General features: G+C 46.9%; 1 protein-coding gene across 3 annotated transcripts in view; it reads left to right on the forward strand.

The window, feature by feature from the left end:
• The window catches only part of NOD1 (nucleotide binding oligomerization domain containing 1), a 38,487-nt gene that overhangs the window by 6,337 nt on the left and 18,905 nt on the right, over positions 1 to 13,245 (forward strand). Inside the window, exons 2-6 of one of the 3 annotated variants that reach the window (XM_081881968.1) lie at positions 2,309 to 2,648; positions 6,842 to 7,016; positions 8,901 to 10,704; positions 11,610 to 11,693; positions 13,108 to 13,191. In XM_081881968.1, coding sequence (XP_081738094.1) covers positions 2,433 to 2,648; positions 6,842 to 7,016; positions 8,901 to 10,704; positions 11,610 to 11,693; positions 13,108 to 13,191 — 2,363 coding nt within the window. In that variant the 5' untranslated portion in view covers positions 2,309 to 2,432. Of the gene's footprint in view, positions 1 to 2,308; positions 2,649 to 4,164; positions 4,266 to 6,841; positions 7,017 to 8,900; positions 10,705 to 11,609; positions 11,694 to 13,107; positions 13,192 to 13,245 lie in introns of those variants that run through there. The other 2 variants (XM_081881969.1, XM_081881970.1) reach the window with 2 other exon arrangements.

Genomic DNA, 13,245 nt, shown 5'->3' on the forward strand with positions numbered 1-13,245 from the left:
CGTGGGGTCAGAGGAGTCGAGACTTTCTGCTCAGCCTTGAGTTGCTTTTTCATATTCTAGCCAAACCAAAAGTGAACGTGAAACCATCTGGGGTGAAGCCCATGTCTCCAGCAAAGCAGGCACTGAAGCGCAAAGCATCAGAGAGGGAGCACCCATCTCAGTAGACGATGACTTTGAAAAGCTGATATGGGAAATCTCAGGAGGCAAACTGGAAGCAGAGATTGATCTGGACCCAGGAAAAGATGAGGATGACCTCTTGCTTGAATTTTCTGTGAATGCCAGCAGTCTGTGTTGTTGTGTAAATGCTACCCTTGCTGAATCTGTTGCATGGGCTGAGAATCCAGTGACTAAAGATATGGTTGCCTCCAGACATCCTTTTTCTTGCGCATTTGTGACGATTCGTTCCTATGACACCATCCAGACGGCCACACACAGTCCTGCTGTCCGTACTATTTGTGCCTTCCTTTTTTTTTAATAATAATTTTTATTGATTTTAACATATAAATTATAAAGTGTACCACAAAACTTACCACTTATACAATCTTTTTAGACTTCCATCAGCACCTCTGATAATCCACCGTTTTATCCACTTCTTATATATTTCTTAGCTTTATATTGCCTTTAAGTCTCTTAACAAATTATCCTTCCCCTTATCTGTTTTTGCAATACTTCCAACAATACTCCTCACAGAACTTCTTGCAAACCTACAAACATCGTCTGATCTTCACAAATGCTTTTCAAATAGTCCGTAAATTTACTCCAGTCTTCTGTGAATTTCTGGTCCCGCCGGTTTCGAATTCTTCCTGTTAGTTTATCTAGTTCTGCATAGTCCATTAACTTCATTCTCCATTCTTCAATTGTCGGTAATTCTTCTTGCTTCCTACTACAGTATTTGTGCCTTCCAACGTGTGGGGCGGTCAAAATGCTCTGGTAACCTCTAGGTTAGATTACTGCCGTGGGTGATCCGTAGGGCTGCCTATGAAGATGGCTTGGAAACTTCAGCTAGTGCAGAACTGGGCTGCCAACCTGGCGCAAGATGGTTTGAGCATGTTGCACCGATCCTGGTCCGACTGTACTGGCTGCCAATTAGTTTCCGGGCCCAATTCAAAGTGCTGGTTTTGACCCATAAAGCTTGAAATGGCTCAGGACCACAGCACCTCAAGGCCCGCCTCTTTCCATATGAATCTACCTGGACCCTGAGATCATCTTCTGAGGTCCTTCTTTGTGTTCCTCCTCCTCAAGAGGTGTGGAAGGAGGCAACACGGAAACAGGGCCTTCCCTGCAGTGGCTCCCCATCTGTGGAATGCTCTCCCCAAGGAAGTTCGCCTGGCGCCTTCATTATACACATATGGTTACGAGGCAAAAACGTTCTTCAACCAGGCCTTTGGCTGATTGCCATTCAATGTCCTTTTAATTGTGTTGTGGGAGAGGGAGATTATTGGCTTTTGTTATTTTGTTCTTTTTAAAATAAATTTATTCATTTGGTTTTTCAACTTAAAATTTTAGAGAGATATATCAACCATAAATCATAAAAACAAGATTCCAAGGAATCTCCTGGAAAAACTTCAGATTTGCTAACAGACCAGGTAAATTGCTGGCATGGCAGCTGTAATGGTTCTAGGGGTTGCTCGTGCGTAAACCGGCGCCACACCTGGCTGGGTTGCCTGAGTGAACCTCTTCTGTCCGGACAGCCACTCACCCGTGGCTGTCTCAGTCGCTGGCAGAATCTGTCAGTGGGCGTTTCTTCCAGCAAAGAAGCTCTTTGACGCCTAGTCTCCTCCTACTCTCCCTGCGCAGGGAGGGTGTGGGCAGCGGAGGACCCTTACTCTCCCCACTTGTCCCCGGCGAGGAGTCATGGGACCGCCTCGCCGCTTCCCCCATCTGCCCCCCTTCTCCACTGGTGCTACGCTGATTCTCTTCCCCAGAAGATGGGCTGCCTCTCCCCATCCCGGGACGCTCTCTGGAATCCCTCTGGATTTGGCTCTCTCCCTCCGGCCCTGATGGCAGTTCCCTGACAGCAGCTAAAGAAGAAACAAGATATAAATTTAATACGTAAATATAGAAGAGAAAATTGTAGATAATCCGAAAGATTAAAAGAAAGCTTTTGTTCTTATTTTTATTATGTATTTTGTGTTTATTAATATTGTGATTTCATGTCGTGAATCTACAAGCGAAGGGTGGTATCCAGACTTAATAAATAAAAACCAATAATAAAACCACAATTTCCAATTAGTGCCTGTGACTCCGTGACATTTCCTCTGAGTCGCCCTACAGCTTAATGGATGTTTGCGTGCTCCTCTCTTTGCAGATCCAGCAAAGCCGAGCAGAATCGTTCCTCTTGCATGGAGCCGGCTGCCGGGGCCACTTTACATCGCACCTCTGGCGCTTTCCAAAGATGAGTTTGGAAGAAGCAGCCTCTTACTCTCATCACGATGGAAGCTCAGCCCCCTGGTAATGGAGAGATTCTTCAACAAGGCCCTTTGGCGGCCCGTCCGCCGTCCTTCGTTAATTTGCTGAAAGTCCACCGAGAGCTGCTGGTTGGCAAAGTCCGTAATACCCAGTGTTTGATTGACAACTTGATCAAGAATGAATACTTCTCTACCGAGGATGCTGAGATTGCAGCGCAATATCCTACGCAAGCGGACAAGGTATCTGCATCCATTTCAGACTTGTACAGTGGTACCTTGGGTTACATACGCTTCAGGTTACAGACTCCGCTAACCCAGAAATAGTACCTCGGGTTAAGAACTTTGCTTCAGGATGAGAACAGAAATCATGCTCCGGCAGCGCAGCAGCAGCAGGAGGCCTCATTAGCTAAAGTGGTGCTTCAGGTTAAGAACAGTTTCAGGTTAAGAACAGACCTCCGGAACGAATTAAGTACTTAACCCAAGGTACCACTGTATTCGGATTCGATGGCAAGGAGGTTAGAGGAGGTTGACTATTCTGTGAGCGTTTGTTCAGATTTGCCAGCAGGGAGGTTAGACCGGGGTAGGCAAGCTAAGGCCCGGGGGCTGGATGCGGCCCAATCGCCTTCTCAATCTGGCCCGTCCCAGTGTGTTTTTACATGAGTAGAATGTGTCCTTTTATTTAAAATGTATCTCTGGGTTATTTGTGGGGCCTGCCTGGTGTTTTGACATGAGTAGAATGTGTCCTTTTATTTAAAATGCGGCCTAGGACCCACGTTCCTACAGGACCATCTCTCCTGGTAGGCCTTGCAAAGGACCTTAAGGTCCACAAATAACAACACTGTGGAGGTCCCAAGCCTCAAGGAGGTTAGATTGGTTTCAACTAGGGCCAGGGCCTTTTTAGCACTGGCCCTGACGTGGTGGAATGCTCTGTCCCAAGAGACTAGGGCCCTGCGGGACTTGACATCTTTCCGCAGGACCTGCAAGACAGAGCTGTTCCGCCTGGCCTTTGGTTTGGACTCGGTCTGACCCTTATGTTTCCCTTCCCTTATGGTCTTGATTTATCAGCAACTTTAAAATGAGGCTGCATTTTAAACTGCATTTTAACCTGTATTTTAAATTGGGTTTTTTTCCTCTCCCCCCCTTTCCCCCCTATTATGTTTTTACTGTGATCTTATTGGTGTTCGCCATCCTGAGCCCGGCTCTGGCCGGGGAGGGCGGAGTATAAATAAATTTATTATTATTATTATTATTATTATTATTATTATTATTATTATTATTATGCATCTCTGGGTTATTTGTGGGGTATAGGAATTCGTTCATTTTTCTCCCCCAAATATTTTCCGGCCCCCCACAAGGTTTGAGGGACAGTGGACTGGCCCCCTGCTGAAAAAGTTTGCTGACCCCAGGGTTAGACAATGATTCATCTTCACCCCAGCGCTGCTCTTTTCAAGCCCTCTGCACTCCTCCCTGTGTTTCCCCTTTGGACCTCTGACATTGGGGGGTGGAAAAACAGGGGGACAACTGCAAAGGCTTCCTCCTATTGCTTTGTTCCCGCTTCTCTGCTGTCAATTTCTGCTGCGTTAGGAAGGAGGAGAGGACGTCTCCCCTTTGTCTATCCTCCGTGAAGCAAAATAAAGGATGCCTGCTTCTGCCTGACTTCCCCAAGTGGCGGCCGAGCGCCCGGGAAGCCCACAAAGGATTCGGACAGGTGGGCGTGGCAATCAACCTGACAACCACATGACATCACAGTGACATCATGCGGCACAGCAGATTTTGACCACAAGGCCAATCCTGATAAAGATCTGGCCTATGGAGCCAAAAAAGTTTCCTCGTCTCTGTAGTACAACATACTAAAAGGTAAAGGGACCCCTGACCATTAGGTCCAGTCGTGACCGACTCTGGGGTTGCGGCTCTCATCTTGCTTTATTGGCTGAGGGAGCCGGCGTACAGCTTCCGGATCATGTGGCCAGCATGACTAAGCCGCTTCTGGTGAACCAGAGCAGCGCACGGAAACGCCGTTTACCTTCCTGCCAGAGCGGTACCTATTTATCTACTTGCACTTTGATGTGCTTTTGAACTGCTAGGTTGGCAGGAGCAGGGACCGAGCAACGGGAGCTCACCCCATCGCGGGGATTCAAACCACCGACCTTCTGATCAGCAAGTCCTAGACTCTGTGGTTTAACCCACAGCGCCACCCGCATCCCACAGTAGTTCATACCATGAGCCAAAAATGAGCTTTCTGGGTCATGTAGCAAGCATGACTAAGCTGCTTCTGGTGAAACCAGGGCAGCGCACAGAAATGCCATTTACCTTCCCGCCAGCGTGCTCCCTATTTATCTACTTGCACTTTGACGTGCTTTCGAACTGCTAGGTTGGCAGGAGCAGGGGCCGAACAATGGGAGCTCACCCCGTCGTGGGGATTCGAACTGCCAACTTTTTGATCAGCAAGTCCTAGGCTCTGTGGTTTAACCCATACAACATACTAAGATCAGTACAAAAAGTGAGATGAGCCTGTATTCATGTGGACCGTGGACTTCTTGCTGTTGTGGTTCTGGGCTCATTTGTCCCAACTGACAGAGCCATAGCCCATGCGAATAATAGTCTCCTCCTGCCAACATCCCAGTAAGGCAAAGATTCTTTATATGGGGTTTTTTTTCTAAACAGTAAGGGAGAGAAAACCTGTATTCTGGCCATAACTGACCCTTCCTCCAGCCTCGGGAGTTAATTCTGTTTCTCCAGTTAATAATTGTTAGTTTTCTGCTGCCTCTGGCTTATGGGCTTAAGGAACCAGTTATTCAACATTTGAAATTTCATTCCCTCACTGCGGTCGGTCAGAGTGTTTTGTGTACTCGGAGATTCTTCAAGGTGCCAATTCTCAAGGCTCAAAATGACTCCTGCTGTGTTTGTGGAAATGTATTCAAGCCTTCCATAGTTTTAGTTACAGGTAGGTATCCATGTTGGTCTGCTGTAGTCGAAACAAAATTTAAAAATTCCTTCCAGTAGCACCTTAGAGACCAACTAAGTTTGTTATTGGTATGAGATTTCATGTGCAGGACTATTTAATTGCTCATCTTCTAACACTGCGCATGCCATCAAATGCCAACAGTGCCCTTCAGCTCTCTATATTGGACAAACAGGCCAAACCCTACGCCAAAGGATAAAGGTAAAGGTAAAGGGACCCCTGAGCGTTAGGTCCAGTCGCGGATGACTCTGGGGTTGTGGTGCTCATATCGCTCTATAGGCAGAGGAGCCAGCGTTTGTCCGCAGACAGCTTCCGGGTCATGTGGCCAGCATGACTAAGCCGCTTCTGGCGAACCAGAGCAGCACACGGAAACGCCGTTTACCTTCCCACCACAGCGGTACCTATTTATCTACTTGCACTTGACGTGCTTTCGAACTGCTAGGTTGGCAGGAGCAGGGACCGAGCAACGGGAGCTCACCCCGTCACTGGGATTAGAACTGCCAACCTTCTGATCGGCAAGCCCTAGGCTCTGTGGTTTAGACCACAGCACCACCCGCATCCAGTTCAACATATATCTGAAGTATAGTGGTACACTCTGTGGAGTCAAAACATAGACCATCATGTGATAGACAATAAGAACTGATAGGTGTTGCTTGGCATTGTGGTCATGAATAGGGGTAAGGCAAGAAATGCAGCCGTGAGAGAAAGTGAAGAGACAGAGGAAACTTGGGAGAACAGACTGTTAGAATTCCTGCTCCATGATTGCAGTCATGGGATTTTTGTCTATCACATGACGATATATGTTTTGACTCCCCAGAGTGGGAGGTGACGGAGACAGGATGTTTGTGTTACTGTGTTCTGTGAAGTGGGACTATTGTCCTTTGTTCTTTCTCTTTGCTGTCTGATGCTAGAGAGAGGGGGGGAGCCATGTTGCAGTGCTCCGTGTGTGTTTATATGTAAATAAAGTAGATTAGCCAAAATGCTGAGCTGCTGAGGTCTGTTACGCAAGCTGTGAAGACTCTGTGGATTCCTAAGTGTGCCGGTGTCTGTTGGCATCGGTCGCTGTGATGTTCAGGCAGAAGAAAGCTTTTGAAGCTCACGAACGATCGACCAGGAGGGAGAGAACATGCCAGTCAGGCCTGTGTCTCTGCCAGGGTCCTACTCGAGTGTAGGCTGAGCTCCTGACAGTAACATATTGAATAATGCCTGCTGTTGTGTCACGCCAGATAGTGTCCCTCTACTCGCAACTGGTGCGATTGGCATTTAGCACGACGTGGTGGTGTAGCCTCAGCTCCATTAAAAACCATGCATGCAGAAAAAAATGCAACATTGGGATGTTGTTATTGGTTCTGCAAAGAAAAAGGCAGATGATGTGTTGCCCCACAACAGCAATTGACTCTAGAGTGCTTAAGAGTACCTATTAATCCGCTGCCTCTGTAGATCTTTGACGCCTCGTGTGATCTTTCCGCAGGTCCGCAAAATTCTGGATCTCGCGCAGAGCAAAGGAGAAGAAGTGGCGGAATACTGCGTCTATATCCTGCAGCAAGTAGCAGATGCTTATTATGAGCTGCAGCCGTGGCTGGAAGAGATTGGGTTTCGCCCTTCAGAGGTCGTTGGTAATAAGCCCGTTGAAAATACCGACCCAGGTAGGATGCCTGCTTTTAGAAGATTTTCATTCCCTATAGAAAAAGCTTGTCTGGGTAATCCCATCATTCATTGCTTCAATGTTGGTGAAACGCTTTTTCCAGGAGAAATAAATAATAAAGGTTAGCAGGGTGAGTTTCTCAGGGTATGCTTCCCATAAATGGACTACATGTGCAGATTGCATCCTGCTTTTCGCATTTACCCAGCCTGAAACTGGTGGCTTGTTCCTCTGTGCATGAAACGTAGGAGCTCTAGCAGAGTCTCTAATGCAGCCTCCTCAAATCCGCTTGTAATAATAATAATCATAATCATATAACTTATTATTTATACCTTGCCCATCTGTCTGGGTTTCTCCAGCTACTCTGGGCAGCTCCCAGCAAAATATTAAAAACAGGATAAAATATCAAACAAAGGCTTCCCTAAACAGGGCTGCCTTCAGATGTCTATAAAAGTCAGATAGGTGTTTATGTCTTTGACATCTGATGGGAGGGTGTTTCACAGGGCGGGTGCCACTACCGAGAAGGCCCTCTGCCTGGTTCCCTGTAACCTCACTTATTGCTGTGAGGGAACCGCCAGAAGGCCCTCAGAGCTGGACCTCAGTGTCCGGGCTGAATGATGGGGGTGAAGACACTCCTTCAGGTATATTGGGCTGAGGCCATTTAGGGCTTTAAAGGTCAGCACTGACACTTTGAATTGTGCTCGGAAACGTACTGGGAGCCAATGTAGGTCTTTCAGGACTCCAAGTCACCAGTCTAGCTGCCGCATTTTGGATTAGTTGTAGTTTCCCAGTCACCTTCAAAGGTAGCCCCACATAGTAATCCAAGCGGGAGATAACCAGAGCATGCACCACTCTGGTGAGACAAGTCTGTGGGCAGGTAGGGTCTCAGCCGGCATTCCAGATGGAGCAGGTAGACAGCTGCCCTGGTCACAGAATTGACCTGCACCTCCACTAAGAGGTTGTTGGATCACAACTCCTATCGACCCCAACCAGTCTGGCTGTCCTGCTTGGGACTGATGGAAGCTGAATACCAAAATCCCTGCACGGCTCCAAGTTGGGGAAAGCCGATCTCATGGCTACTTCAAATATATCATGTATATTGTCACAAAGGCTTGCTGCACATTTCTGGTGTCAGAAGTTGCTGGTAGACAAAACTGAGAAGGAGGTCCTGTGAACTTAAAATACCCCACAAAACAATCCAAAGAAGGTTCACTAATTAAACAGAACAGCAGGGGGACTTTAGGGAGCTGAATTGTGTAAAAATGAAATCACTTCTTTGAACAGCAGACCCGCATGGCATAAAACGAGCTACTTTGAAAGTGCTCTCAGGGTCAGAGGTGACTTTGCTGTAGGCCAGGCATGAACAAAGTCCGTTTTGGGGGCCTAATTCGGCCCCTGTGGCAGTTTTATTTCCCAGGGTAAAATCCTCAACAACTTCAATCCTAAAAAAAAGGTTCACAATTTTGGTTAGCCATTCACTTCATCTAATCTGGCCCTCTTTGAAAAAAGTTTGGACACCACTGCTGTAGGCAGACACAAGCCCAAACCCTTATAGAATCCAGCAGAATTGTGGTGGTTGTTACATTTATATCCCAACTTTTCCCCAAAGAGCTCAAGATACAGAATTCTCCCCCTGTGCATTACAACACTAAGGTTGGTTAGGCTGAGAGTGAGTGAGTGAGTGAGTGACGGGCCCAAGGTCACACAGTGAACTTTATGGCTGAGCGGAGATTTGAACCCTGATCTCCCAGGTCCTAGTCCATCATCTAACCACTATCCCACGCTGACTCTCTGCTTTTTTGTGTGTAATGGTTTTGTATGACGTATCTCTTCATGCTGGCTCTCCTGTGCTAGAATTTCTCTTTGTCATAACCAGTGCTACCTTTAGTTAGCAGGTACCGTCAGAAACTTAAAGATGAATTGGGCCGAGACACAAAGTTCATCATGTCGTATGCCCAGAAGGAGGACATGTTGCTTGAGGAGATTTATTCCTCCAACATCATGGAGTTTATCAAGGACAACAACGAGAAACTCAGCAACGTGAATAGCTTGGAGGACCTGCTGGACGTCAACGTTGGTCTGATCAATGAAGCTGGAGAGGTGATCTATATCTTTGGTGATGCAGGGATTGGGAAGTCCATTCTCTTGCAAAAGATGCAAAACCTCTGGTCCAAGGACAAACTCGACGTAGGGGCCAAATTCTTCTTTCGTTTCCGATGCCGGATGTTCAGCTGCTTCAAACAGGATGAAGCCATATGTTTGAAAGACCTCCTGTTCAAGTACAACTGTTTCCCAGACCAGGACCCTGAAGAGGTCTTTGACTTCATCGTGAAGTTCCCTCACACGGTTCTGTTCACCTTCGACGGCTTTGATGAGATCCATTCTGACTTTGACCTCAACAGCGTTCCAGAGATCTGCTCCCCCACTGAATCGATCCACCCGCTGGCTTTGCTGGTGGGTCTCCTCAGCGGGAAACTTCTGAAGGGATCTCAGAAAGTCCTGACTGCCAGGACAGGGACAGATGTTCATCGGAACATTGTCCGGAAGAAGGTACATCTCCGAGGGTTTTCCAGCAGTAACCTGAAAGAATACACGAAAATGTTCTTCAAAGACGAAGGGTGCAGGACCTTAGTCCTGAACCAACTGGAAGCCAACCCAAATCTGAGCAGTCTCTGCTTAGTGCCTTTGTTCTGCTGGATTATCTTCAAATGCTTTGACCACTTTCACTCGGCCTTTGACAGCCACGAGCTCCCGGATTTCACCGTGACCTTGACCGATATTTTCTTGCTCATGACTGAAGTCCACCTCAACCGGATCCAGAAGACCAACTTGTTGAAGAAGAACAACAGGAGCCAAGTGGAGACCTACAGGTCCAACAAAGAGACGCTGTTTGCTCTGAGCAGAGTGGCTCACGCGGCGATGCAGAAATCTCTCTTTGTCTTTGACCAAGAAGAAGTCCTCGCCAACCTCTCTGAGCAGGAGTTGCAGCTGGGTTTCCTCAGGGCGGTTCCTGACTACGGTGGCCACGGAGACCAAGTTTCCTACGAATTCCTGCACTTGACCTTGCAGTCCTTCTTCACCGCTTTGCATCTGGTCACCGACGAGAAGGTGAGTGCCAAAGATCTCCTCCGTTTTTTTGCCGAATGCTCCACCTCGGACGCCACCCTGCGTTCTTGCTTCCCGATCGGTTGGCTGAAGAAGCACCACGCGACAGGAGAGGACCCTTTCCGGAACAATGAACACTTCCACTTCACCAACCTCTTCCTCTGCGGCTTGCTGTCCAAGTCGAAGCAGAAGCTCCTGCAGCACTTGGTTTCTCCTGCATCCCTCAAGAAGAAGAGGAAGGTGCTCCTCACCTATTTCTTTGAAAGCATGAAGTCCCACCTGAAGGGGCTAACCCGGGCGAGGCTGAAGGAATACCGGCAGATTCAAGTGATGCCTAATTTCGTATGGATGTTGAGGTGCATCTACGAGACTCAGAGTGAGAAGGTGGGCATGGGGGTGGCCAAGGGCATGGGAGCCAACTACATCAAGCTCACCTACTGCAACGTCTACTCTGCCGACTGCAGCGCCATCTCGTTCACCATGCATCATTTCCGGAAGCGCCTGGCCCTGGACTTGGACAACAACAACATCAATGATTACGGGATAAAGCAGCTGATGCCTTGCTTCAGTAGGCTGGCAGTACTCCGGTAAGTTCCTGGGCTTGCTGTCTGCTCTTAAGGGTCATCAGCCCTTCTCTGATACAGTGGTACTTCGGTTTCCGAACGTTTCGGTTTTCGAACGCCAAAAACCGGAAGAAATAAATGCTTCCGGTGAGTCCTCCCCCCCCCCTTTTCTCTATTGAATTTGCAAACTGCCCTTTGCGCCTCAGTTTCCAAACATTTGGAAGTCGAACGGTCTTCTGGAGCAGATTACGTTCGAAACTGAGGTACCGCTGTATAAGACTGCTGGGCTAACAAACCACGGTTTGTTTGGAGGAGAAGCAAACAGCAAACCACGGTTTGTTGGAGGAGAAGCAAACAGCAAGGTTCAGCATGCTCTCTTCCTTTCTTCTCTTTCCTTTTTTAAAAAACTTATATTTTATTAAGTTTCAACATACGCAGTCAAAACCCAGTTTCGTCTTTTCTCTTACTTTTGTCAACAGACCAACTTCCATGGAGTTGTTTTCAACAATTTTTATTAAATTTTCTGTTTTACAATTTAGAATACTCATTTAAACATCCGTAAAATATCAGTGACTTCCCTTCCTCTCTTTCCGTGGTTCATTTTGCATATCATAAATCCCTTCATATTTTAGGTAAACCAAACCATTCAGTATTCCATTATTACATCCATCAAAACTTATTGACACTGTTGAATTTATCTTAAGGCTGCCAAGGTTTTCAAGTGTACACAATTCCTCCCCGTATATTCAATAAACATTTCCCAATCTTCTCTAAACATATGTTTTGTTCTATTTCTTTGATGCTGCAAACAAAATCTACAGAGCACATTTCGGTGCCTACTAAAAGGAGGATTTTCCTACTACTTTCCCCCCTAATATATCTCAAACAGCCATTTATTTTCTCCCGCCTGCCCCTTTAATTTTTTTCAGGTTAAGTGTTAACCAGATCACAGACCAAGGAGTCAGAGTGCTTTACGACGAGATGTCCAAGTACAGAATTGTGAGTTATTTGGGGTATGTATGAATGAGGAGCTCGGATAGCTGTCACGTTCGGGGCTGGTCCTGACGACCGAAGGGAGCCTCGTGAACATTGTGTGTTCATGTGCGACTCTGCCTTGCGCCAAATCGCCTTGTCGCTCCCTCATCAGTGTTGGCCCCGGGGGAAACAAAGGAAAGGCGTTTGGATCCAGCTCCCACTATTTTCCACCGAGTCTTGCAGTTGTCTTTTTTTAAAAAAAAACAAATTTTATTTATGGTTTTCAGGTTTATACATTTCAATGATTCAAATCCTGCCAATGTCCTTATCAGTTTACAATTTATCCGTAAATATTCCATAAACCACTTCCGTTCTTTTATAATAAAGTTTGATTTCTTATTTTTTCCGGTAAGTTCCGCCATTTCTGCGTATTCCATAAGTTTTTGTATCCATTCTTCTTTGGCTGGGACTTCTTCTTCTTTCCATTTTGGGGCAAGTGACTTTCTTGCCGCTGAAGTCTCATACAGAAATAAGTTTCTGTACAGTCTGGGTCGTCTTGCAGTTGTAAGTGGGTTTTGTTCCCGAATGAGTGGGCACAGTATTGCAGCTGTGCAGTGAAATGTTTATTTCTCTGTCTTACCATACGCTGGCTCCAAGGCAGGTCTAGTCACAGGTAAAGATGGTGTTAATTTTCCGTGAATTGCACAAGAAGGCAGTGGGTGTTGGCAGACTGGAATAATAGACATTGGCATGTGCATTCCATTCAAAGCCTCTCTAGAATGTGCAACTGATAAGGATCCATATTTTCCCATCCAGCAAGCAATGCGCATACAGAACAGTACAGAACATGCTTTGCAGAATTGAGGCAACTGGAGCCTTAAAGCAAACTGCAAACCTCCTTCTTGAACTTTTGCACAGTTAATTTACCAGGTTCTCATATAAAATAAGCAGGTCTCTGACTCTAAATGAATTGTAATGGGGGTTTTTTTGTGGGGAGGGAATCAGATCCCATGCATCTGATATGATAACCCTACCCGGTTTGTAGCTGTTAGGTAAAGTAAAGGCAAAGGGACCCCTGACAATTAGGTCCAGTCGTGACCGACTCTGGGGTTGCAGTGCTCATCTCGCTTTATTGGCCGAGGAGCCGGTGTACAGCTTCCAGGTCATGTGGCCAGCAGGACTAAGCTGCTTCTGGCGAACCAGAGCAGCGTACGGAAACGCCGTTTACCTTCCCACTGGAGTGGTACCTATTTATCTACTTGCACTTTGATGTGCTTTTGAACTGCTAGGTTGGCAGGAGCAGGGACCGAACAATGGGAGCTCACCCCGTCGCGGGGATTCGAACTGCCAACCTTCTGATCGGCAAGTCCTAGGCTCTGTGGTTTAGCTGTTAGAAAGTTACAAATCTAAACACCGATTCCTTTTTTTATTATTTCCCCCGCCACCCCACAGCTTGTACAACAACCAGATTACCGACGTTGGAGCCAAATACGTTGCAAGACTCATTGAGGAATGTCCAAGCCTCATATATGTTAAGTATGTATTTCCAACACCCCCTTTCTACCGTGTTTCTCGGTGCAGCGAAAGCTT

This window comes from Podarcis erhardii, assembly GCF_964252035.2.
Source record: "Podarcis erhardii genome assembly, chromosome: 12".
Classification (NCBI taxonomy): Eukaryota; Metazoa; Chordata; class Lepidosauria; order Squamata; family Lacertidae; genus Podarcis; species Podarcis erhardii.